General features: G+C 57.7%; 1 protein-coding gene across 1 annotated transcript; it reads left to right on the top strand.

The window, feature by feature from the left end:
* Positions 1–233: 233 nt before the first annotated feature.
* Positions 234–23,796, top strand: PRCC (proline rich mitotic checkpoint control factor). Its single transcript, XM_043569089.1, has 7 exons — positions 234–970; positions 11,510–11,557; positions 13,745–14,311; positions 16,475–16,570; positions 19,116–19,259; positions 21,228–21,293; positions 23,343–23,796. The coding sequence occupies exons 1-7, from the start codon at positions 503–505 to the stop codon at positions 23,427–23,429; spliced, it is 1,476 nt and encodes a 491-aa protein (XP_043425024.1). The 5' UTR covers positions 234–502; the 3' UTR covers positions 23,430–23,796.
* Positions 23,797–26,418: the final 2,622 nt, after the last annotated feature.

Raw genomic sequence — 26,418 nt, 5'->3', positions numbered from 1 at the left:
TGACTACCGCGGTGACCGATGGGGCTTGTGGTCCCCTGAGGAATTGTCAGAGGACCGAAGAAACTACTCATCCCAGGAGTCCTCGCGTCAGAGGCGGGTTTCCCTCTTGGCTCTTTGCGCGACCCTTAATCCTTCCTCGGACTCGAACTCCCGCCGTGCCCCGCGCTGGGCTTCCAGTGGCGGAGAATGGAGTTGTGGCCAAAGTGTCCTCTGGGAGTTGTAGTTTCTATATTGGTGAGGCGAGGAGGAGGCGGAGTGACTCGGCGGCCATTAGCTGTGTGTAGTTGCCCGGGACTGGGAGCTTAAGTGAAGAGGGAAGCCTTGCTCGGTGGAAATCTACCGTGGCCATGGGCTCCTGCCGGGCCTAGCCCCAGAGTACGGAGAAGGCGGGCTTTTCGGTGCCCCGCCCCGCCCAGTGGCGGGGCCCACTAGGCCCCCGGACATCCCCGGTCTCAAGTAGGCCTCGTCTGCCGGCAAGGGCGCCCCAAAGGCGGGAGGCGCCATGTCGCTGGTTGCTTACGCCAGCAGCGATGAGAGTGAGCCGGATGAGGCTGAGCCGGAGCCGGAGGAGGAGGAGGCGGCGGCCCCTCCATCTGGGCCCGCTTTAGGGGGCCTGTTCGCCTCTCTCCCCGCACCCAAGGGCCCGGCCCTGCTGCCTCCGCCCCCCCAGATGCTGGCCCCAGCTTTCCCCCCGCCGCTGCTGCTGCCCCCTCCCGCCGGAGACCCCCGGCTCCAGCCGCCTCCGCCCTTGCCCTTCGGCCTGGGGGGCTTCCCCCCACCCCCAGGCGTGAGCCCGGCCGAGGCGGCGGGAGTTGGGGAGGGGCTGGGATTGGGGCTGCCCTCGCCCCGGGGCCCCGGCCTCGGCCTGCCGCCCTCCGTGGGCGGTGCCGGGCCCCCCCTGGGCCTTCCCAAGCCAAAGAAGCGGACAGAGCCCGTGAAGATCGCGGCGCCGGAGCTGCGTAAGGGGGATGTGAGTATCCGGGGAGGGCGCCCCCGCACTGCCCCTCGGCTCGGCTTTGGGCCCCGCCGGACCAGGGACCTGGGAGGTTCCGGGGCTGCCTCCTGTGCGTGCCTCCGTTGGCCGCGGACCGCTGCGTTCCTGCCACGCTGCGATTCACTGAGCTGAGTTTGTCAACTTCCCTGTTTGTCCACGCGGGTTTCGCGGGGCCGGACCCGCCTGCGGAAGGGCCACGTCCCGTCCCCCGGCACTGGCGGTCCCGGGCCCCCGCGCGCCTGCTTCTGCTCCCCTGTTGCGTCTTCAGCCCAGGCCGTGTGGTACTTGTCTTATCCGGAGAACGGCTTACGACCTGCCACCTGAAGAAGTGACAGGAGGCAGGAATCCTGAGCTGAGCCCTTGCCTGCACATTCGGGACCAACTTTTCCCCCCTGCACCTAAAACCATTAGGGTCTGGACGAAAAGAATAGGCGTCCCGAGTTCTGCTCTTGAGGGGAGTTAGGGAAGAAGGGGAGGGTTTGTCCTTCCCCTTCTTCCCCTTTCAACTGCTGCAGAGCTCTGGGAGGTAACAGGTGTCCGGCAGGTAAGATCTTACCTGGAAAAGGACAGAGTGGAGGTGAAGAGCTGGGTCTGTCACTTGCAGGCCGGTGCCTCAGTTTCCCCGTTTAGGTACCGCTAAGCCTAGGGGAGATAGGATGCTTGGGTTCTATTTCTAGAAGAAGCCGCCAAGTTGGAACAGAAAGTAGAAGGCCTGTTCTGGAGCGAGTGCTTTGGGAATAAAGGGGACATGGAGCCTGCGGGCGGGCAGGGGCTTAGGGTTATGCCGAGGTCTTTCCTCTCTGGCTCCTGAAAAGCGAACCGGTCAGTCTCGCGCTCACCTTTGGTAGCCCTCTGGGAGAAGCTTATTTTTGCTCTTCCTGCCCTGCAGGCTTCCAGCTCTGGCTGGGGGCCGTCCCCCGTTCCTTGCACTTGCTGGCCCCTCGCCTTCTAACCCCAGATGGCCTTTTGTTCTCCCATCGGCTCCTTTGGAAGCTGGCTTCTCAGGAGGGCTTTCTGGCCCACCTGCATGAACTGCAGCCTCTTGTCCCTCACCCTTTCCCTTCCTTTTTCTCCGGCAGCCGTACAAGCCCCCCCCAAAGGCAGGCCCTGTTGATTCGTGCCATATCCCTCGCGGTCGAAACAGTGCTCGGGGTGTGCGGACTGCTGCCTGGATGTTCCCTGAGTGAATACACGTGAATGAATGTGGACTGTTCACGAAAAGGAGGCTCCAGGATCTCCCTCACGTCTCGTTCCAAACTTTCTTTCACGTTACTTCACCCTTTCTTTGTCCCGAGTCTGTTGTTTCCAAGTCCAGGATCCCAAACAGCCTTCTGTCTCCAGTGAAACTTTGGTCTTGGTTTTGCCTCGAGCGCAGGGAAGTCCCTGAACAAGACTGAAGAGAACGGGTTCGTTTCTTCCGCACTCTCTCTCGTCTGCTTCGCCGTGTTCTCCGCCTAGTTTACCTCTGAGGTCTGGGGGGAGGAGGCACTTTGAGGCAGCCTGCCTCCCTCCACTGTGACGGCGGAGAGTTCATTTGCAGGTCCGGGGAGGCAGCATCAGAACAAGTTGCCGCTAAAGGTTGTAGAGTCTTCCATTCGGTCTGGCTGAGGTGGGGGAAACCCCTGAGGACTCCCCGCCCCGTCCCTCCTTTGTCAGTGTGATTCTCGAAGTTCCCAAAGTTCCCGAATTCTCCAAGGTGAACAAGACTCGAGACTCGGATCATTCAGATAAAGCCAAAGCTTCCTCCCCCTTCAGTTTCCTACCTTCCTTCAGCTTGAGCTGGTGCTGGCGGTCTCTGAGCGCATGGTTCCTGCGGAAAGGTCCCCAAGAGCACAGGCTGGTCAGCTGAGGGCGGCTGCTGGCTTTAGGGTCGTGCTCCTCCGGTTCTAAGCTGTGTGTCTTGCACTTAGTAGGCTCACAGGGCACGTTTGGAGAAATAGATAAACATTTTCTTAAGTGACTTCCCTTTAGGGTTTGGAGTTGAAGTAGCAGCAATGAACTCTGAACTCTCGTTCGTTCGTTGGTCCGTTCGATCGTTCGTTCGTTCGATCCTAGCCTGCTTCTCTGTGCCAGCAGCTCGGAGTACAGTGAACGTGATAGGCTCTGCCCACAAGGAGCTTCTGGAGGAGGCGGACAAGGAGATAGATTTCAGGTCAAGTCGGAGAAGAGCCACGGTAGAGCTGGTGCCGTGGGAACGTACCTAGTGGGTGCTAATCCGGTCTAGAGGCTGGGGAGGCTGCCAGAGGGAGGACATGTCTGCGCAGAGATGAGATGCGTGAGTAGAGGGAGCCGGAGAAAGCGGGTGCCGCGGGGAGGCGCACGTCAGGCGGAGGGGCAGGATGCGGCAGGGAGCTTAGTGGCGAGAGAGACCATGCTTCCGGGGCACCTGGAGTGAGTTAAGCTCCGGAGCTGGATGCGGGGACGTGGGGGTGCTGAGGCCAGGGGATGTGGCCTCTGGGCACCACGGAAAGGCCTTCGTAAGTGACCCTGGGGTAGCGAGGCGCCCTTAACGGGCCGAGCAAGAATTCTCTGGTTGCACAGCGCCTAAGACCTGGGGGAGCAAGACCGGCAGGCACGGCGTGGCAGGGGGTGATGGCCTGGGCACCCGGGCGCGGGCCTGGGGAGAGCTGCAGGCGGCAGGGCTGTGGAGGAGGTAGAGCGTCTGGGCCGTCTGGGCGGTCGATGGGACGGCCTAGGTGAGGGCCAGGATTCAAGGTTGACCCCTGCCTTTTAGCTCAGGCAGCCGGAGGGTAGTGGTGCCATTTATTTAGGGAATACAGAGCAGATTGGGGATTAGCTGGATTTAGTTGGTTGCAAGGATCAGAAACCACCTCAAGCCAGGTTGAATAATGAATGTCCCGAGGTGCCGGGGGAAAGGGCCTGGAGTCAGAAGTTGGAGATCTTTGCGTGTTTGATTCAAGCTTCTTTGGCTGCAGATCAGTTTCCTCTGCTGCTTGACCTTTGCTGCCGATGAAAGATGGCCGCCCCACCCCCACCCCTTCTCGTGTTTTATTTCTCTTTAGTGATCAGTCCAGATGGAGCCGCGTTCTTAGTCCCGGTCCTGGTGTTCCAGGAGAGAATACGGTCGGTCTGATGTGGGTCGGCTCATCAGTCAGCTGCAGTCGGGGCGGGGCAGCGCCCAAGTCTGTCCAGGTGCGACGCGAGGTCACATTCAGTCAGCCTTCGGTTTACATGAGGGACTGGGAAGGACCCACAGAACAGATGGTCATTTCCTTCTCCCTTCTTCCCTCCTTACTCCACCCGGGCTAACCCCACCCCCCCACGCATTGGGCTGGACGATTGTTGATTTCGTGGACTCAGGCTTCTAAAATTAGGATACAAAATGTCAAAATTAGCAAAGTGAGTCTGCTGTAAGAGTTTTCTGTCCTTGGGGCACCTGGGTGGCTCAGTCTGCGCGTCTGACTTCGTCTTGGGTCGTGGTCTCAAGGTTCAGGAGTGCGAGCCCCACAACGGGCTCAGTGCTGACAGCTCGGAGCCCGGAGCCTGCTTGGGATTCCGTGTCTCCCTCTCTCTGCCCCTCCCCTGCTTGCACTCTGTCTCTTTCTCTCTCACTCTCAAAAATAAATAAACATTTAAAAAATTAAAAAAAAATAAAAAGTTTTGTGTCCTATAACATGCATTTTAGAGCAAGCAAATTTGAGGCTTATCTGGGTTAGGATTACTTATACTTCCAGATCGTATACCCAGATAGTGGAAAATTGGAGGGTGTGAGAGGCAGATTTCACTAATTTTGGTCATTTCCGTTAACCAAGTAAAGAGTTGACGGCAGCAGGTTTAGCTGAGTTTCAGCCCTCGGTAGGGGTGGAGCGGGAAGGGGCACAGACCCTTCTGGGACGCCCGCTGAGTGGCTGACACTGCCTGGGCGGTTGCAGCCCTGGTCTACAGGTGAGGAAACAGGAGTTTAGAGAACAGAGGTGATCTGTCTCAAGTCACAGTTTGGGAGTGGCAGGGTTGAGTCCAGGGGTGTTTTGTTCTGAAGCAGTGCCCGTTGGGGAGAGAGAAGAGCCATGGACAAGCACAGCTGTACAGGCAGCAGGTGAGGGTGCGGTGGGGAGAGGCAACACGGTGAGGGTGCTGTAGGGGGGAGGCAGCACGGTGAGGGTACGGCAGGGGAGAGGCAGCGCGGTGAGGATGTGGCAGGGGAGAGGCAACGCGGTGAGGGTGCTGTAGGGGGGAGGCAGCACGGTGAGGGTACGGCAGGGGAGAGGCAGCGCGGTGAGGATGTGGCAGTGGAGAGGCAACGCGGTGAGGGTGCTGTAGGGGAGAGGCAGTGCGGTGAAGGTGTGGCAGAGGGAGGCAGTGCAGTGAGGATGTGGCAGGGGAGAGGCAACATGGTGAGGGTGCTGTAGGGGAGAGGCAGAGCAGTGAGGGTGCTGTAGGGGAGAGGCAACACGATGAGGGTGCTTGCTGTAGGGGAGAGGCAGCGCGGTGAGGGTATGGCAGGGGAGAGACTGCACAGTGAGGATGTGGCAGGGGAGAGGCAGCGCGGTGAGGATGTGGCAGGGGAGAGGCAACGCAGTGAGGGTGCTGTAGGGGAGAGGCAGCGCGGTGAGGATGTGGCAGGGGAGAGGCAACGCGGTGAGGGTGCTGTAGGGGGGAGGCAGTGTGGTGAGGGTGTGGCAGAGGGAGGCAGTGCAGTGAGGATGTGGCAGGGGAGAGGCAGCACGGTGAAGGTACTGTAGGGGAGAGGCAGTGCCGTGAGGGTACGGCAGGGGAGAGGCAGCATGGTGAGGATGCGCCAGGGGAGAGGCAGTGTGGTGAGGGTGCTGTAGCGGGGAGGCAACGCGGTGAGGATGTGGCAGGGGAGAGGCAACGCGGTGAGGGTGCTGTAGGGGGGAGGCAGCACGGTGAGGGTACGGCAGGGGAGAGGCAGCATGGTGAGGATGCGCCAGGGGAGAGGCAGTGTGGTGAGGGTGCTGTAGCGGGGAGGCAGCGCGGTGAGGATGTGGCAGGGGAGAGGCAACGCGGTGAGGGTGCTGTAGGGGGGAGGCAGCACGGTGAGGGTACGGCAGGGGAGAGGCAGCGCGGTGAGGATGTGGCAGTGGAGAGGCAACGCAGTGAGGGTGCTGTAGGGGAGAGGCAGTGCGGTGAAGGTGTGGCAGAGGGAGGCAGTGCAGTGAGGATGTGGCAGGGGAGAGGCAACATGGTGAGGGTGCTGTAGGGGAGAGGCAGAGCAGTGAGGGTGCTGTAGGGGAGAGGCAACACGATGAGGGTGCTTGCTGTAGGGGAGAGGCAGCGCGGTGAGGGTATGGCAGGGGAGAGACTGCACAGTGAGGATGTGGCAGGGGAGAGGCAGCGCGGTGAGGATGTGGCAGGGGAGAGGCAACGCAGTGAGGGTGCTGTAGGGGAGAGGCAGCGCGGTGAGGATGTGGCAGGGGAGAGGCAACGCGGTGAGGGTGCTGTAGGGGGGAGGCAGTGTGGTGAGGGTGTGGCAGAGGGAGGCAGTGCAGTGAGGATGTGGCAGGGGAGAGGCAGCACGGTGAAGGTACTGTAGGGGAGAGGCAGTGCCGTGAGGGTACGGCAGGGGAGAGGCAGCATGGTGAGGATGCGCCAGGGGAGAGGCAGTGTGGTGAGGGTGCTGTAGCGGGGAGGCAACGCGGTGAGGGTGCTGCAGGGGAGAGGCAGCACGGTGAGGGTACGGCAGGGGAGAGGCAGCATGGTGAGGATGCGGCAGGGGAGAGGCAGTGCGGTGAGGGTGCTGTAGGGGAGAGGCAGGCGAAAGGGAACATTGCTCTAACTGGAGGGCATCTGTCCGCAGAAGATCAGGAGACCAAAGACGGAAACCGGCTGATGAGTCAGGCTAATTGGGATAAAGCCGCGAGGAGTGTGGTGGTGATTCGGGTTTGGAGCCTGGGGGGGTCGGGGCCTGGGCCCTTCTTTCCTCCCTGGCTCCTGGCCCTGGCAGCTCGAGATGGCCTTTTGGAGCGGGCGTGTGCCAGAGCCCGAGCCTGGGAAGATAAGAGAACCGCTCTGATAGATGAGCAGATCCCACTGGGCCGGCTTAATGGAAAATGTCTGTTTCCGTTTGCTCTGCAGTCTCCGTGCGTGCGTCTTGTCACTCTTGGCAGCTGGAGCGGAGAGGACAGTGGTGGCCGTGGAGGCTCAGGCTCTTGTGAGGCCAAGACGTCCATTCCTTTCTCCTTCAGAGGCGCAAGCAGTTTGCGCCTCTGAGACCCAGGAGGGCCTGCGCTGGCCCAGCCCGAGGCTCCGTGGCGCCTGGAACGTCGCCCTCTCTGGGTCTGATGGCACAGCCCTGCCCAGGTCACCACTGGCTGATTGCTGCTCTCTAGGAGCTGACTCTATGGCCTTCGTTTGATCTACTCCTGTGGAAAAGTGTGGCAGTTCCTCAGAAAGTCACTTGGAATTACTCCGCAGTCTAGCAGTTTCTTTCTTTTTTTTTAAACATTTATTTATTATTAAGAGAGACGGAGCACGAGACGGGGAGGGTCAGAGAGAGGGAGACACAGAATCTGAAACAGGCTCCAGGCTCTGAGCTGTCAGCACAGAGCCCGACGCGGGGCTCGAACTCACGGACCGCGAGATCATGACCTGAGCCGAAGTCGGCCGCTCAACCGACTGAGCCACCCAGGTGCCCCTCTTTTTTTTTTTTTAATTTTATTTTTTAAGTTTTTTCTTAAGTAAGCTCTACACCCAACATGGGACTTGAACTCATGACCCCGAGATCGAGTCGCATGGCTCCCCCGACTGAGCCGGCCCGGTGCCCCTGTGATCCGGCAGTTTCATTCCTCGGTGAAAAGAGCCGAGAGCAGGCCTCCCACACGCACGCCCATGTCCGCGGCAACGCTCTTCTCCACGGCCGGAAGGCGCCCGCAGCCCAGGTGTCCACAAGTGGACAGCAGCATGACATGTCCATGCCACACGTGTCATTGAGCCTTAAAAAGGAAGGAAACTCTGACACGCGTGCAGCGTGGATGGCCTTGGAAGGCGTTACGCTAAGAGGAACAAGCCAGCCACAGCGGGGGACGTGCCGTGTGATCCCAGCCACACGAAATGCCCACAGTGTGCAGAGCCCAGGGGACAGGAGAGTGGAGGGTCCCTGGGGCTGGAGTGCAGCGAGCAGGCAAGGGGAGGTATTGTTTACCAGGTACAGACTCTCTGTTTGGGATGATGGAAAGTTCCAGAAATAGTGGTGATGGTTGTACAACACTGAACGCACTTAATGCTACCGAGTGCACACAGCGGTTAAAGTGGCAAATGTTATGGGGCCGCCTGGGTGGCTCAGTCGGTTAAGCATATCCGACTCTTGACCTCGGCTCAGGTGATGATCTCACGGTTTTTGAGTTTGAGCCCCGCGTCAGCACAAAGCGTGCTTGGGATTCTGGGTCTCCCTCTCTGGCCCTCTCCCATTCACACTGTCTTTCTGTCTTTCTTTTTCAAAACTAAATGTTTAAAAAAAATAATAATTGGGGCGCCTGGGTGGCTCAGTCGGTTAGGTGGCCGACTTCGGCTCAGGTCATGATCTCGCAGTCCGTGAGTTCGAGCCCCGCATTGGGCTCTGTGCTGACAGCTCAGAGCCTGGAGCCTGTTTCAGATTCTGTGTCTCCCTCTCTCTGACCCTCCCCCGTTCATGCTCTGTCTCTCTCTGTCTCAAAAATAAACGTTAAAATAAAAATTAAAAAAAATATGTTTGTACAGTTTTATAAACGTAATCATCTGAGACTTGGACAAAACCTGTTTATTTGCACATTGTTGCACTTGAACCTAATTGCCTAAGATGTTAAAGTTTAATTGGGCCTCCAGACGTCACGAAAACCGTCTGTGCCCGGTAGTGAGGTGGTTCCACACGCGCCCTGCCGGGGAGGGGACGTGTCTCTGTGGTTACGAGGCCAGGGGATGGTCAGGGGTCTCTGAGGCAATGGGAGTTTGGAACAGAGAGAACGGGTCAAGATGTTTAGGTGTTTGGGGCTTAATGTTTTGTTTATTTGCTTTTTTTTTTTTTTTTGGTTGAGTTTGATGTCTTGGCAGGCCAGAGAGAATGAGAGTCCTCGAACTCTGCCAAGAACTTTCATTTATGTACGTTTCCATGGCTAGACGCTCGTGCGGTCTTTAGCGCATCGTTGTGATGTGTGCGCGTGCTATTTTCCACAGGCTTGGGGGCCGCAAATAAATGGCACAGCCGAGACTCACACTTGTAGTTCTGATTTGGTGCCGTGTGCGCCCGTCTGCGTCGAGTGGGGTCTTGAGGGGCCTGGTCAGGGCGGATCTGGGGCCCGGGCCAGCAGGGGACAACTCGGCACGGTGTCTCTGCGGAGACGCGCGAGCTGAATGGTTCCGGCCCTTGGTTCCGCCGTGATCCAGCTGGTACTTGACCTCTCCGGGGCTGCCTTCCCTCCCCCTCGAAACAGATGACCGTCCTGCCCTCTGCCACCTCTTCCCCTGTCCCCCTGCCCCCCAGACAGACTCCCCTTACGGGTTTTGTAACATACTGATACAGGTGCCGGGACTGGGCGGTAAGGTGAGGCCCCACGTGGGGGAGAGGCAAACGTGGGACCAGCAGATTCGTGGAGGGGGTGTTTGAACCACACTTGACGCCCTTTGTGTTGTCCTGCCTTGTTACGTGCCGCTTGTCACTCTTACTGGATTGTGAGTTCCTTGAGGACGGGGACTTCTTCCGTGGCACAGCACACACACAAAATCTTTGAGGCACACCGGGGGACTGGTCTGGGGAACAGGGGACAGGACTCTACCTGCTCCAGGCCCTGCCCCGTGCCCGTGGGCAGAGCGGAGGAGCATCGTCACCCAGCCTGGGGCGGCCGTCGGGACATCCGTCGATACATGCACTGTGGATTGCATAGAGTAGATTCTCAGTCGCTGTGAGGTCCTTGTAGCCGATGAGCCGGGGGAGGGACTTGTGGGCCGTGAGGGTCGGCCGAGAGATTCCAGCAGAGCGTTTGAGTTCTTGCAGCATCTTGCACACGGACGCGTCTGAGACCTGCCTGATCCCCTTTATGCACAGACGCCCAAAGCAGGCCCTGGGAACACATGGAAGCTTTTAAGGTTCTTGGCTTGAGAATCCACTTGTTATTTATTCTTAATTTTAAAAAATGCTTTAGCATTATTATTTTTTATTTTACAGAGACGGAGAGAGTGTGCAAGTGGGGGGGGGTGGGGAGAGAATCTCAAGGAGGCTCCACACTCGTCGCGCATCCCATGACCCTGGGATCGTGACCTGACCCTAAATCAAGAGTCAGACACTCAACTGACTGAGCCACCCAGGCGTCCCGGGATTTACTTACTTACTTACTTGCTTCCCTATGTATTTATTTGTAATTATTCTTAATGTTTTTATTTTTTTTTATTTTTTAAATTTTTTTTTCAACATTTATTTATTTTTGGGACAGAGAGAGACAGAGCATGAACGGGGGAGGGGCAGAGAGAGAGGGAGACACAGAATCGGAAACTGGCTCCAGGCTCCAAGCCATCAGCCCAGAGCCTGACGTGGGGCTCGAACTCCCGGACTGCGAGATCGTGACCTGGCTGAAGTCGGACGCTTAACCGACTGCGCCACCCAGGCGCCCCTTAATGTTTTTATTTACTTTGGAGAGAAAGAGAGAGACAGAGTGCGAGTGGGGAGGGGCAGAGAGAGAGGGAGACACAGAATCCGAAGCAGGCTCCGGGCTCCCAGCTGTCAGCCCAGAGCCCCCCTGGGCGCTTCACCTCCTGAACCGCCAGATCACGACCTGAGCCGAGGTCGGTCTCTCCATCGCCTGAGCCCGCAGGCGCCCCCTAGGGGAATAACTTTGAAAAATCATAGGCTTGCACCTTTTTGATCCTTGGCAATGTTCAGGATCTGGTACTGAGCTCCAAGGTCAGGGAGCTTCCAGTGTGAGAGCTTGTGTTAGGGACAGCCCCGGTGAGTCAGAGGGTGACACAAATGGCCTCCTGTCTTGCCCCCAGCGCTCACCGTCCCCATTTGCTCACCTTCTTCCTGGACGCGAGCAACTCTGTCTGGCAGACGGTAGATCATACTTACAGAGGGAATGGATTTCTCCAATGGCTTTGACCTTTAATGCTGCACAGAGAGTAGTTAACACCCCACTTAACTCCCGCCGGAGTTGCCCGGCCGTGTGGTTATGTTGTCTGCGTGAGCGGTTTCAGAGGGGCAGCTGAGACTGGGGGAGATGGTGGGCCACATCCATCCGTCTTCCAGCAGACAGATTTATTAGGAGAAAAATGGGTGTAGCCTTTTCTTTCCACCAGGTCTAAACGGGAGGAAATGCTTTTACTTTAAAGGAATAGAAATCGATGCCAAGGAGCCTGGGCCGCAGGACCCGGGGCAGAACCAGCGCCCTGGGGAAGTCACCACACACCCCTTCGCCCTGAGGCGGTTCGAGAGCAGGGAGGGAGCTCTCGGGCGCTTCCCCTGCCACCGCACAGACCCGTGGGCCGCCCTTGTCCGGACCTCGCTGGATGCGGGTGTTTCCTCCACCGCCCTCACGCAGGAAGGCCTTATTCCGTTTCTTTTTTTCTTAGTCAGATTCCGAGGAAGATGAGCCCTCCAAGAAGAAAACTGTCCTTCAGGTAAGCTTTGTGAGCCGGCAGAAGCCATTTCTCTTCCCGTACTGCCTCCCGAAAGAGAGTCACGACGCCCGGGAAGTGTTTCCACATCACAAGTAGGGCAGATGCAAGCATCTGAGGACCGGCTCCCTCCGTGTGGCTTGGTTGCTCTCGGAGCCGCCGGCCCTCGTGCCGTGTGCCCTCCCCTCGCCGTTGCTCGGTGCTGGCCCGGTGGGGTCACCCCTGCTGGGGGCAGCCAGCGGCAGGGAGGCGGAGACCAGTGGGTGCGATGCATTTCCACCGAAGGGATTGTTTAGGAAGGGTGAACGGAGCGGGCAGAATGACGTCAGGAACGTGTGCGTTGTGTGGTTATCCTCCTGCCTCATCTTTAACCTGGAAAGTAAGTACTTCAGCTGTGCCAGGCACAGCTGTCAGTGCTGTACCAGCCTTTAGTTGATTTCATTCTCAAGGTAGCGCCGCAGTCGTGGGGTTATCATCACCCCCGAATTCTGCTGGTGGGAACCACGGGTGAGGAGCCTGCCCGCGGGCAGCGGTGGGCGGGGCAGGGCGGGGGTCAGACTCCGGGTCTGACCGTCCAGTCCCAGCCCTTCCCTGCTGCGCTTGGCTCCTGCTCCAGACCTGAGACCCCAAGTCCTCAGCCAGACGATGCCGGGAGCCGATCTCTCGGCCGTTTGCCCTGTTTTCCCCCGTCCCGGTGCCTTTATTCCGGCCCCTGGGAGTTTCTTCCCGCTCCACTCCGCGCTCAGGGACTTACGTGCTCTCTGATCTTGTGGATCGTATGTCTCAGGGAAAACAAAAGCAAAAGCGGTCCTGCCTTTGTCAGACCATGTCGTGACTCAGGCGTGTGACGCCAGAGCTGCCCCTTCCCCTGACTCTGCTAAGATGTCGCCTCCACTGCTGGGAGCTCTCCGGGCGCAGTCATGTGGAGGGGAGAGTGACGTCCTGGCCCTGTGTGTGGGGGGTGACGGAAGAGGAGTCGCGGCCAAAACTGGCGGCTGAGGCTGCTGGAGGCCGGTTCTCCGTTACCCAGGGTGGCTTCCTGGAGGGGGTGGGTGAGGGCAGCCTGAGTCATGGGGGCACTGGCTCAGAGGGCCTCCGGAGCACAGAGCAGCCTCCCAGCTGGCGGAGGGGCTGGGGGGACACTGGCTCAGCTGTCGGGCGGAGTGGGGACCCAGTGCTGCACAGGGGTGTGGCTGTGACCCCAGATTCCATCTGAGAAGTCAGATGCTTCAAGGTAGCCTGAGCATGTGAACCACATGGCACCTGGGCCCGCTCCCTACGTGTTTGAGTCTCTGCGGTCCGCCTGGCTGGAATGTTCCAGAGCTGTGGACACACAGCAGGGGGAGGAGCCAACTGGCCAGATGAACTGTTCTGCCTGCCTGACTCACCAGCCTTTCTTCACTTGCTCTGGGTGTTGCTTGGCCGAGGGGCTGAAGTATACTGGTCCTCCAGGATAGGGGCATGGTGGCCTTGTTCCGTTCTCCTTTTTTAGACTGACACCTCCCTCGGCCCTCCAATTAGGCCAGGCTAGCCCCGTGGCATACAGAAAGCAGAATCGGAGAGATTTTTCCGTGCAGTAGGAACTCGGGATGGGCTGACTCATTTAGCTTACAGATTGAGAAGTTAAATTCTCGACTCTGGCATAAGCTGAATGTGCCACATGTATAGGGCTTTCCTTGGGCAGAGGAGAGGACTTTGGACAACAGGAGTGAAGGTCTTTTGGACAGAGCCCTGTTCTTGACTTTGAGTAGCAATCCCAGGGAAGCAGGGAGTTCCTATGTTAAGAAGAACCTTCAAGCCCTGGAGAGAGAGGTAGAGCGATCAGCTGGAGAGAGCCCTGGGCTTTCTGGGAAGAAGGGATGATGTGGGATTAAAAGCATCGTAGTCACCAAAAGCCACAGACTCAGGGAAGGCCCTGGGTCACAGGGCAGCGGAGCTGGGTTGGTGTGGAGCCGAGGAGAACAGGGGTGATGTCTTCCCTAGGAGAAGCAGCCAGCAGGGGGGCTTGAGGTAGGAGGCAGATGGGATCCCCCAGCGAGGCAGCGGGCAGAGTTGAGAAGGAAGCAGGGGCCGATGAGATTTTAGGCCGGAGCGCCTATCTGTGCTTCTTGTTCTTGGTGTTGATAACGCGTATCACCAGATCTCACTTGGCACGTTTTTTCCCTCCTTCCCCGAACCTGTGCTCACCAGGGATCCGGCGAGGGCGCTGGCCTGTCTGCCTTGCTTCCCCAGCCTAAAAACCTGCCTGTGAAAGAGACTGGCAGGCTGCCCCTGCCCCACGCCTCCTCCCGGAAGCCCGCGGATGGCTCCTCTGACGCTAAGCCCTCCAGACAGGCTTCTAAGACCAAGCCCTCTTCCCTCGCCTCTGTCGTGGGCACCACAACCACCACTCCGTCACCCTCTGCCATCAAGGCTGCCGCCAAGAGTGCTGCCCTACAGGTGACGAAGCAGATCACGCAGGAGGAGGACGACAGTGATGAGGAAGTAGCCCCCGAGAACTTTTTCTCCCTCCCTGACAAGGCTGAGCCGCCTGGAGTTGAGCCATACCCTTACCCCCTCCCTGCCGTCCCTGAAGAGCTGCCTCCAGGCACGGAACCGGAGCCGGCCTTCCAGGACGACGCAGCCAATGCCCCCCTCGAATTCAAGATGGCAGCGGGCTCAAGTGGGGCCCCTTGGATGCCTAAGCCTGGGGATGACTACGGCTACAACCAGTTTTCCACATATGGCGATGCCAATGCCGCTGGTGCTTATTATCAGGTGGGTAGGTGGTCCGGAGGGCGGGCCAGGGCGCGTTGGAGCGTGGAGGTCACGGAGAGCTCTGAGCCGGTCCTACGGCCTCGGTGGTTTCGCTTTGGCTGAATTAATGTCTTCCGGCGCCTTGATTTTCCTGTATATCTCCGGCCTCAAAGCATACCACCTTTGTTCCGAAAAAGGGCCCGTCTTGAAGTCTGACAGGGAGAAGTACGTAACCGATAACGTTTGTTCTGGAAACCAGCCCCGTAGGAGCTGGCGAGAGGTGTAGGGAGAAGGCGGGAGATCCAAGACCCCCTGGTGTGGATGGTGAGGCTGAGTGAACTGGAGGGGTGCACTGAGAGCAGGAAGGAAGGGAGGAGGGGCTGAGGGCGAAGGGGATCTGGAGAGTTGAACACAGAAGGGAAGAGGGGGGAAGGCAGGAGGCACGGGAAGGTGAGAGGACGGGGGCCCCTGTCCCAGGGAGCCAGGGGACCGTAATTTGTGCTGTGACAGACAGTGGGGTCTGAGGGGGGGTTGGGCTTGGAATCCCAAGCCGTGTGAGTCTGGGCAGATTCCTCAGCTGTACGGGGCGGGGGGGGGGGGGTAACAGCAGTGGCCTCGTAGCGATGCTGGGACAAGCCCGTCAGCGTGGCATGGTGCCCGGGCCAGAGCAAATGCCCAGGAAAGAGTTGGGATAACTTTTTATCCCAGTGCCATTTGGAAGAGCTGCTTAGCTCTGTTGCGAGTGGCGTCAGAGGACATGGGAGGCCAGGTGAGTGGGTTTAGGAAAGACTTTCCCGGCATCACAGTCCTGGGTGGAGAGGGCTCCAGGGGCTCAGGGACTCGCCGGTGTTCTGACCTGTTTAGCCAAACAAAACAAAACACAACAACAACCAAAGCCATTTAAAGGAACAACAACCAGACGTTCTGTATTCATTTATAAACTGCACCGAGGGAGTCCGTGCACATGAAAACATGTAACATGCACTCGGGACCCTGCAATTCCACGAATCTTACTGTGAATGCTTTCATAGAAAATCGTGCTCTGATCACTCTGGATTCTTACGTGTTTTATTCGGTCAGTGTTAAACCTTACTTTCCATTTAGTTCACTATAAAATGAATGTTCTTAAAGGGGCATTTTTTGGAGTTTTGGGCAAAAGTGGAAGAATTGGGAGAAAGCGTGGGCCGGGAGGAAGCCGCTTCTCAGCCCGAGGGCCACCTGGCTGGCCTCCTGGGGGCTCGTCCTGCCTGCACCCCTCTTCCTCCGGGACCGCAGCAGCCTCCGACAGCTCAGCTCCAGGGCGGTCATCAGACTCCTGAGCCAAGTGCCCGGGAACACACACCTTGGCTCGTTCCCGGCTTTGTAAATTCCGTACCTGTCCGAAAGCCATTTATTTTGTTAGGTATTTATTGAAGTATAGTTGAGGGGCACCTGGGTGGCTCAGAGGCCAGTTGAGTGTCTCTTGATATCTGCTCAGGGCATCATCTCACGGATGTGAGATGGAGCCCTTCGTTGGGCTCTGTGCTGCGTGTGCAGCCTGCTTACGACCTCTCCCTCTCCCTTTGCCTCTCCCGCACTCCCTGAAAAAAAAAAGAAAAGAAGAAAATAACTATAGTTGACGCGATGGATGTTATGTTAGTTTCAGGTGTGTGGCGATTTATTTCATATCAGAGATCTGCACCCTCCCTCCCCGTTGCAGGCAGCGTCCTTGGGTCCACAGGCCCAAAATTAAGACAAGGAGTGGGAACGGTGTGCCCTCACACCTCTCCCCTGCTCACGGCCGAGCGTGTCTCCCATCTCGCGGGTAGGAGGTGTGGCGCTGAGGGGACTGTGGCGTCAGGGTTGGGATTCACCCTGGGGAGCAGCCGAGGGAGAGGGGTATAAACCGAAGCAGGAGAGAATGCCTGTTTCTTGTCCCCCTTCCCTGAGCTATAGCCACCTGCACGGTGCCGATCGGAGAAGCTGCAGAGGGTCTTCTGAGTTACGGATGGGTCCTCGGGATGCACGCACGTCTTCTGAGTTACGGATGGGTCCTCGGGACGCACGCCTCTACCTGGGCCGCTTGAGGGGCCGGTGGTGTGGGTGCCTCCGCTGCCACTTGGTGAGGGTTTGCTCTGCTCCAGACCTTGTCCCCTGTCTGCTGTGCCCCTCAGTTGGTGTGTTTTTTCCCTCTCTTGACTGCAGGATTATTACAGTGGTGGCTACTATCCTGCACAGGACCCGGCCCTGGTCCCCCCCCAGGAAATTGCCCCAGACGCCTCCTTCATCGATGACGAAGCAGTAAGTTAATAAAGTACGGGTGACCATCTTTGACCCATGGACGCCAGGTTTCAAATCCAAAAGTAAAGAAACCTTTTGGGGAGGGGGGCCTGGATAGCTCAGTTGTTTGATCATCTGACTCTTGGTCTCAGCTCAGGTCTTTAACGTTTATTAATTTTTGAGAGACAGGAAGAGACAGAGTGTGAGCGGGGGAGGGGCAGAGAGAGAGGGAGACACAGAATCCGTAGCAGGTTCCAGGCTCCGAGGTGTCCGCACAGAGCCTGACGCGGGCTCGAACTCAACAGACCGCGAGATCATGACGTGAACCAAAGCCGGACGCCCAACTGACTGAGCCACCCAGGCACCCCTGTGGTGGAATTTTGCTCAGGTCTTGATCTCAGGGTCGAGAGTTCAGGCCCTGCATTGGGCTCTGCACTGGGTGTGGGGTTTTTTTGTTTGTTTTTGTTTCTTTTTTAACTATATTCAGTTAGGATTCGCTGTGGCAGAAACTTCAAAGTGCAGTGGCTTACATCAGAGGAGTTAACTTTTTTCTTCTTCAAAGAAGGCCGGAGGCAGCCCTGCATAGTTGTTGGGGACCTGGGCGCCTTGTGATGATTCCTCTGCTGTCCCTACGTTGTGGCCTTTGTGCCTCTGGTCGGTGGTGGCGGCCGAGGCTGCCGCTCTCTCGCCTGCATTGCGGCCGCTGTTCTGCGGCAGGTGGAGAGACCGAGGAAGAGTATCTTCTTCTCCTTTGGGGAGACCTCCCCCAAATCTCCCCAGAGTTCCTACCAGCGCTTCCATTTCTGTCTCGTTGACTAGAGTCTGGTCACGTGACCACGTGTGGCTTCGGGGGGAGCCCAGGGGTGGGATAGTCTTTTATCCAGTTGGGCGGTGATATGCCAGAATGTTGGGCTCCTTCACGTTAAAGGTGAAGGGGACGATGGATTTGGGGAGAGGACAGCAGCCACAGTAAATGACTCCTGTGTTCACACGCCTGGATCCCCTGCCGCTGGGCTCCCTCACCTCAGCACAAGGAGAGAGAAAACCCCGGGTCCCGTCAGGCTGTGTTCCGGACGGGAAACCTTGTTCTCTCCGTAGGGAGGTCTCAGCCTGTCAGGAGGGGGCCGGGGAAGTGGGGGTGTGCTTTTTTTGCATTCAGGCTCTTAGGAAAAATAACCCCCTCTCGCCTCTTCACAGAGAGGTGTCCATCCCTCCGCATGCTTCTTCCTGCTGTCACTGTGTCCCCTGCAGGTGTATCCTTGACACGGTCCATAGTTGGGCCCTTTTTGTCCTCAGCCTGGGAGGCAGCAGAGAGCTCAGCCAGGGGCGAGAGTTCTTTCCTGCAGGTAGAGTCCCTCGGAGGAGACCTCACCAGTGACGCTGAGAGCTGGGCCTGGCCTGCACTCAGGTCTCTGAGTGTTTCTTTTTTTTTTTTATTTTTTTTTATTTTTTTGGGGACAGAGAGAGACAGAGCATGAATGGGGGAGGGGCAGAGAGAGAGGGAGACACAGAATCTGAAACAGGCTCCAGGCTCTGAGCAGTCAGCACAGAGCCTGACACAGGGCTCGAACTCACGGACTGTGAGATGGTGACCTGAGCCGAAGTCGGACACCCAACCGACTGAGCCACCCAGGCGCCCCTATGAGTGTTTCAATTAGAGCCCCCTCTCCCACACGAGTCCGGGCGACGTTGGTGTGACCTGCCCTTTTGGTGAGGAGGGCAAGAGAGAGCGGCAGCCTCCTAGAAACCTTGCCAGGCTCCCTCTCTCCCAGCTCCGCCTCTGAGGTCCGCTCTGGTGTGGAGTCTGCTGATTTTGTGATGCCAAACCAACGTGTAAGAAGGAACGCACGTGTAAAAACCAATTTTTAGAGGAAGAATCCTAGATTTTTTTTTTTTACCCTGAATTCTTTTTTTTTTTAATGATTATTTATTTTTGAGAGCGAGAGAGAGAGAGAGAGAGAGAGAAAGGTGAGTGCAAGCAGGGGAGGGACAGAGGGAGAGGGAGACACAGAATCCAAAGCAGGCTCTAGGCTCCGAGCCGTCAGCACGGAGCCCGGCGTGGGGCTCAAACCCACGAACTTGTGAGATCGTGACCTGAGCTGAAGTCGGACGTTTGACCGACCGAGCCACCCAGGCGCCCCTACTCTGAATTCTTAATCTGAAAATTGTATGCGGTCCTTTTCGGTACATTGAACTTACGCATAGTTTGAGCACATGTTCCCAGCAGTGATCCCCCGCCCCCGTACTCGCTCACGTTTGGGGGTACCGCCTTGGCCTCCCTTTCCCTGAGGGCAGGGGAACGTCTGGGCGGCAGCCTTTCATTGGGCATCGGACGAGTATGATAGGTGGGGGGTGAAAGGGGGTATCGCACAGGGGGGAGTTAAGGACACTTAATTGTGTTCTCCTAAGTGGGTCGGGGAGCATCACTGCACCGTGTGACAGCCGCCGTGGGTAGCGCGGGGGGCGGGGGGATGGTCGTAAGATGATTCCATAAATTCCGGGTTTCTGGTGAGTCCCCGATCTCTCACCCAGATCCGCCACTGCTGCTCTCTGTCTCCTTTTCCAGTTTAAGCGGCTACAGGGCAAGAGGAACCGAGGGAGGGAGGAAGTCAACTTTGTGGAGATCAAAGGTGACGACCAGCTCAGTGGGGCTCAGCAGTGGATGACCAAGTCGTTGACAGAAGAGAAAACCATGAAGTCATTCAGCAAAGTAAGTGGGAAGGGTCTGTTGCATGGCTAACTTGGGGGTGGGGGGTGCCCAGAGCAGAATCTGGGCCTGCTCCTGTCCCGACCCCACACCCGATGGTTACCCCCCAGCACCTTTCACAGATGCCTGCCACCCGTGGGACTGGAGCCGGCGCCGAGCCTCACGGATGCAGCCTCCGCCTTCCAGAACTTTCCAGAACTTTGCGGCACTTTGCTTTCTGTCTGGGGGGTGGAGTCTTGTCACTGAGACTGGGCGACTCGGGAAGAGCTTTGATGCGTTGTGGCTGTCTCCCCGGCGGCAGGACAGAACCCGCAGCTGCCCTGCCCTCTCCCTCTGTCACTTCCCGCCTCCACCCTGCCAGGCTGGGGCCTGGCTCAGCACATCTTTGAGGTGTGGATGGAACAGCAGAATCCTGGGGGCTCCGGTTCTGAGTCTGCACCCCCTCCCCTCTCCTTTTTTGCTGTTACTTATTGTCGCCAGCTGGGGGCTTTTCGGGTGTTTATTCCCCATGCTTCCCACACCACACGCCTGCCTTCCTCTGCTAGTTTTCTTCAGTCAGCGTGAGGGACCCCTCTCCACCTAGTAGCTGAGCACAGCAAACATGGACATTTATGAGCCTGCCACGGGGGGCGGAATGTGGGGAAGCCCTGGATTCAAGCCCAGCACCAGCAAGGCCGAGGTCGGGCATCTTCTCCCCTTCTCCCTCCCACTCTCTCCGCTCTGTTCCGTGGCCACAGATGGCCATCTGAGCCCTGGCCGTTTGTTTTCACCGAATGCTGGCGGCCGTACAGGACAGAGCAGAGGGCTGTGGTTAGATCAGCACAGAGCCGTCCGTGTTTCCCGGAAAAACCACCGGGGGGAGCGTGCTCTCCTAACCGGGTCGGAAACATCACTGTTCCGTGTGACAGCCGCCGTGGGTGGCGTCCACCGTGGCCGGCGAGTGCGTCGTGCTTGTCGGCTTTGATGGTGACGTTAAACGGTGTCCCACAGCAGCCAGGAATTGGGGGTTTGCTGCTGCTTGGGCCCTTACTTTCTTCACCGCCTCATGGTGTTACAGCTCGACTGTTTCAAAAGAAGAGGAACCTACGGTTCGTGTCCTCGAGGGCTTTACGGCACAGCCGGGAGAAAGTTGATGAGTGATGGGGGTTGCCAAGGACCCTCCAGAGAGGAGTGTTGGGGGCTGGGTGGGACCTGATGCTTCTGGTCTGAGGCAGCACTGGTGGGGCAGGAAAACCGTAGGATGAAAAAGCCCAGACCAGTATAGACTTTGACAGTAAAGCCTTTGCTTCAGAGCTTGGTTAGGGCTTGGGTGTAGTTACGGGTGGAGGCTGGAAGACTGGGGAGAGGTGGGTGGTGGTGAAAATTCTGATTCCAGGGTCTCTGGGGAGGCACACGCCGGGGAGTGGGGGCGGGGACGGGCTTTCAGCTAGAGGCTGGGGATGGGAGAGCTGGGGAAGCTGTAGGTAGGAGCAGGCTGGGTGGCTGGCCTGCCGGGGAGAAAGGGACAGAGACAGGGAGGGCTGAGGCGGAGACGGGCAGGATGACGAGAGGGAGGGAGGTCACCCAGGCCCTGGAACAGAAGCTGTTGTAGAGTCACTGCACGTAATACAGCCAGCTTCAAGTGCCCACTGTGGGCAGAGCCCCGTGCTTGTTGCTGGGGGTGGGGTGGGGTGGGGTAGGGTTACCAAAGAAACAGAAGACACAATCCTGACCTCAAAGGATCTCCAGTCCAGCAGAGATATTAGCAGGCTATTTCAGGCAGAGCTTCTTAGCCTGGGTTTTTGGCATAATGGTTTTAATAAAAATCGTTTTGTGAGCGTACAGACATAAAACAGCCCCAAGCTGACTTTTCTCCCCCAGGTTTTAGGCCAAGTACTTGGTTTCTAAGCCCCAGCCTTGCACCATCTGGGCACGTGTGATACTTCTCTTTTTCTTCCTGTGGCTTAACGAGTGTGTTTTCTTCCCTTGCAGAAGAAAGGGGAGCAGCCAACGGGCCAGCAGCGGCGGAAGCACCAGATCACGTACCTGATCCATCAGGTGAGAGGGTCCCCGGAGACCCCAGGGACAGCCGGCTGAGACCCCTTGACTGCGGGCCTGAGGCCCCTTCACCGCCCCGTGGGCTGGAAGCCCAGGTGCCAGGCACCAGCTTCCCAGGGTCCGTTCTCTATGTGGCCACTAGGGGGGGATGTGTCCTTCAGAATCACCTACCACCCCACCCCGCCTGGCGCCTGTCACTTCCCACTTCCCTTCAGCCTCAAGTGCCAGGGGCTTGTGAGTAAACTAGGTGGAGATTCAGATACCCAAACATGCACGCGGAGGGCAGCAAAGTGGTTTCTCCTACGGTTCTATTACATGGCAAGTTTATCAGAAATAAATGGCGAGTTTATCTATCTAGGGATTTAAGAATCTAAAGAAAAAAATGGGTTCGCCAGCTTTCAACAGAACATCCACCTGATAAGGATGTTGGTTTTGTAGTCTCCACTTCTGTGGCAGGAAACAACACAAATAATTAAAAATCGCAGCTAATCCAAACATGTCTTCTGGAATTAGAATGTCACTTACCTGATAGGACCCAGCAACTCTCACTTATTTAATCATTAAGCAGACATCTTTTGGAGACCTCCTGCGCCAAACGCTGTCTGAGACCCAGATGGGAACGTGCTGTTCTGGCCCTTTCCCTGGGGACACATTGCTGCCTGGTGATTTCAGGGGGAAATCTGCTTTTGCTGTTCTTGTCAATGGTTCGCCTTCCTTTTCAGGGACTCCCCTGTGTCCTTATCCTGACTTGTTATTTGTAGGGAAAGGATTCGAGGGTAGGGTTTTCTTTTAAGCCCAAACCCTTTTTTTTTTAAATGTTTATTTTGAGAGAGAGTGCGAGTGGGGGAGGGGCAGACAGAATCCCAAGCAGGTTCTGCAGTGTCAGCGCAGAGTCGAAGGGGCGGGGCTTGAACTCATGAAGGGTGAGATCGTGACCCGAGCCAAGATCAAGAGTCCAGTGCTCACCTGCTGAGGCACCCAGGTGTCCCTAAACCCTAACTCTTCACCTCCGCCCCTTAACCAAGGGGAGGTGGGCGGATATCAGCTAACTCTGGCGGGGTGGGGTTGGCGAGCCCCCCTTCTCAGGTGGTGCCCGTAGGGTCCCCAAGTGTGGCGTTGAGGTCAGCAGAGGAAAGTCACAATTCTGGTGCCTTCCAGTCTGTATTTCACAGCTTCAGTTTGTGCTTGAAAGGGGTGTGAATTTCTAGGGTTCCACATCCACTGTGTGCAGCACAGCAGCGACACTCCATCTCGAGACACAGCTGTTGCTTGTTGGTGTCCCGTGTGGCCCTGTCCACATCTTGGACGCTGTCCTCTCCTGCTTGGCTGGTCGGGCATCCAAGGCATCTAATGTCCTCCTTTCAGATGCAAATTCCAGCTCACCTCTGTCCGGTTTCCACTGGAGAGAGAGATTCGGTTTTAATTCCAGCAGGTGTAGGACCAGGATGCTTCTGTTCTGTTTTTGTAAAGATTTTATGTATTTATTATTACTTTTTGAATGTTTATTTATTTGAGAGACAGAGAGCATGCACGAGCAGGGGAGGGGCGGCGAGAGAGGGAGGGAGAGAGGCAGGGAAAGGGAGAATCCCAGGTAGGCTCCACACTGTCAGCCCGGAGCCTGACGAGCCTGACGAGGGGCTCTAACTCGTGAAGCGTGAGATCATGACCTGAGCCTAAATCAAGAGTCGGACGCTTAAGCAACTGAGCCACCCAGGGGCCCGTGTAAAGATTTTTTAAGTCATGTCCACACCGCACGTGGAGCTCACACTTAGGACCCCGAGGTCGAGTTGCACTGTCCGCCGACTGAGCCAGCCGGGCGCCCGGGGCCAGGGATCCTTGAGTCTTTGCTCTGCTTAAACCCCGTTAGCTCTTTGCTTTCTCGGGGTCTCCCCTTCGACCTGAGTCAGGGAAAACGGAGTCTGGAAGGGGATTCGCTACTTCCCGTACGTGTTCCAAGGGGGGAAAGGGGCGGGTGCGGGAAGCTCACAGAGGCCAGGGGAGAAGTCTGTCACCCCAGGCTGACGCCCCCGCCCGTGTCTCTCGCCGCAGGCCAAGGAGCGGGAGCTGGAGCTGAAGAACGCCTGGTCCGAGAACAAGCTGAGCCGCCGGCAGACCCAAGCCAAGTACGGGTTCTAGGGCTCCGGACCCGACTGCCCCCGGGACCTCCTGCAGCCCGGCGCCACGGCCTCACCTCCGGGACCCCCGCTGCCTCCAAGTCCAGGGCCTCCTTCCCTGGGGACCCAGCCCTCGCCTCCGCGAGGATGAACACGTTTGATAGGTTTTTCTTAACAGAAGTTAGAGAACTCAGCTCCTCTCTGTCTTGGAGCAAAGACTCGAGCGGTGATGCTTCAGACGGGGCTCCGAGTCCTTGGATGGGGGTTTTGCTCCCTCGTGGGTGTGATGAAATGGTGAACCCCTCCCTCCGTCTTTTTTTTTTTTTTTTTCTTTTTTTAATTTTAAACCAGGGATGTCTGTTGAAATAAAACATTCAGTCTGACGGACACTGCTCGCCCTAACCCCTCTCCTACTTTTTCGTATGCTCTCCTTTTTCCATTCTGGATCTTTCTCCTGCATTTTCCTGTTCCTCGGTCTGACTGTACCTAGTGTAATGCACCCCCCGCCCCGACCCTCACAACCTGCCTCATGATTGCCTTGCTTTTCTCCCCTGGGCCCACCGTCTAAACCGGGCTCGTGGCCATGGAAGACTCTGGAGGCGTGCCTACGACTTCGTACGGGGCGGGGGCCTGTGGTCCCAGATCTGGAAAGTATCGCTGATCTCCGGTGTCTCTGGAGACTAGAGGAGGTCGAGGAGGTCCTTTCTGTGACGTGAAAGAGTCGCTTCACATCTGTTTCGGTCCAGCAGGAGGTGAAGTGGTGAATGTCCCTGGAAAGGACTCACGTTGACAACCAGTTGCCATTGGCTATGAACGGCTTGGAAGATTTGTGTGGAGCTTGGGGGCCAGGCAGGTCTCCTTGGGGACTTCTGGACCCCTAGCTTTTTGCGAGAGAGGGAGGAGTGGTTGGGGGAGGGAGGCGGCAGGGTCACGGACTTGGGTTGGCGGTTCCGCACTGGGATGCCACGTGCAGCAAGACCGGTGGCCTGATTCCTCCTCCGAGGGGCAGGGCTCAGGCAGGGGCGGGAGGCCCACGCCTGTCCCGGGACCGTGCGTCCTGCGGCCACTACCGGAGCGGGGTGCTGGGGGTGCCGGGGGGCCCCGGCCGTGCTTTGCTGCAGCGGCTTCCTGATACCAGGGCGTCGAGAAGAGCCCTGAAGGGAGCGGCCCTGGTGCCGGGCCGTTGGAGAAGCTCGCCGTTTGACAGTCCTGGTGACAGATGGGAAGGTGAAGGTTACGGCCAAGGGGTCATTTGGAGCGTGTGGCGGCGTGGGGACCCGGGCGTGAGAAGGAAGAGGCGGGAGGGAGGGTCTCCCCGAGCTCGCGGTCTTGCGTGTTGGGTAAGTTGAGGAGTCTGTTTCTCATTAAGTACGGCGGAGGGTTTCGTCACTTACAGGAAAACCACCCACTTATCTGAAATCTGACCTACTTGGGGCTGGAGCCAGACAGGGCTCCTGCATCCCACGGGGACACTGGGGCTACAGCTGCCCGTGGCGGTGCCTCCAGCCGTCTTCAGGAAGGAGCATCAACCCACCGGGACTCCACTGCGGAGGCCGCGGGACCTGGGCCGAGGCCACTCGCCGGGGTATCTGAGGTGGTCACCTGGGTTGACAGGCCCCACAGTCTGAGATCCCGAGTCCAAAGCTTTGTCTTCTGTACCCGATGTGCTGCCTGCACATGCAGCCCGGCCTCCTGGCCTGCCGCACCCCGGGGACCCTGACACGGGTGGCTGCGTCGTGACTGAGATGCGGGGGCTCTGGGCTGGGAGGCAGGATGTGGCCCTTAGGGAGGGTCCTGGTGTATTCTGGAAGTGGATGGATTTAGGCCTGTTGTCTGTAAGGTTCTTACCTCCCACCTCAGTTCTCTGCAGAGAGTCTTGGGCCAGTTTTTAAATTTTTTATTACTTAAAACAAAAATTTTTAATGTTTATTTTAGAGAGGGAGAGAGAGAGAGACAGTGTGAGTGGGCAAGGGGTAGAGAGAAAGGGAGACACAGAATCCGAAGCAGGCTTCAGGCTCCCAGCTGTCAGCACAGAGTCTGATGCGGGGCTCGAACTCATGAACCGTGGATGAACGGAAATGAAGAGTTGGACGCTTAACCAACTGAGCCACCGAGGCGCCCCTATTATTTTTTTAATGTTTATTTATTTTGAGAGAGTGCAAGTGAGCGAGTGGGGGAGGGGCAGAGAGAGGGAGAGAGAATCCCAAGCAGGCTCCATACTGTCCATACAGAGCCCCACCCAGGGCTCGAACTCATGAACCGTGAGATCATGAACGGAAATGAAGAGTTGGACGCTTAACCAACTGAGCCACCGAGGCGCCCCTTGGGCCACGTCTTTTAAAGCCACTTTTTAGTCCTAGCACTGATGACCTTTTATTTGGTGGTTGGGATTTCCTGGTCACCATGAGAAATACTGACAGGTTAGAAACAGTCCTCACCTGGGAAGGCTTCCCGCAGGCAGTAGCCTCGAGTTCTGATGAATAAACGGGAAGAGGGCAAAGGCTTTGGTCTGAGTGGGTCCAGACAGGCCCCGGGGGTCACCAGAGCCACCGGGGCTAAGCCTGGGGTGCAGTGTCGCACGGACCAGGGGAGCAGAGCCCAGGAAGCTCAAGTCCTTGACTACCAGCAGCTGAGGGGCGCTGGGCGGCAGGGGTGCAGAGGCGCTGCGGCAGGTGGAGGGGCTGTGGGGCCTGGGGCGGCCGCAGGGTTGCCGGAGCGCTCTGTGCTCCTGGTCTTGCTGACCTCCCCTTCCTCTGCCACCAGGGGGCAGACGTTCTAGGGCTGTCAGGGTAGTGGGGGGTGGGGCTCAGCGGTGACGCCACTGGCCCTCCCTGGCGGGGGTGGGGGGGCGGTGCTGTGCTGTGGCCCAGGACCCAGGAGGTCGTGGTGGTGACCTCCACTCACCCCCTGCCCCGCTGCCAGTTCCCGGCACCTTAGTCAGCGGGTTCTGGGTTAGCTGAGGGAGCAGACAGGAGGCCAGGGAGGGTCCGGAGGGCCGCCGGGTCTGCCCT

Source organism: Prionailurus bengalensis, chromosome E4, assembly GCF_016509475.1.
Source record: "Prionailurus bengalensis isolate Pbe53 chromosome E4, Fcat_Pben_1.1_paternal_pri, whole genome shotgun sequence".
Classification (NCBI taxonomy): domain Eukaryota; kingdom Metazoa; phylum Chordata; class Mammalia; order Carnivora; family Felidae; genus Prionailurus; species Prionailurus bengalensis.
Note: the sequence above shows the minus strand (reverse complement) of the source record. Positions and strands in the feature narration are given on the sequence as shown.

Bases quoted from the DNA above. Each gene is read 5' to 3' on its own strand.
- PRCC (XM_043569089.1), top strand. From the start codon at position 503: ATGTCGCTGGTTGCTTACGCCAGCAGCGATGAGAGTGAGCCGGATGAG. The intron at 971-11,509 runs GTGAGTATCCGG...TTTTTTTCTTAG, and splicing joins CGGAGCTGCGTAAGGGGGAT to TCAGATTCCGAGGAAGATGA. The intron at 16,571-19,115 runs GTAAGTTAATAA...CTCCTTTTCCAG, and splicing joins CCTTCATCGATGACGAAGCA to TTTAAGCGGCTACAGGGCAA.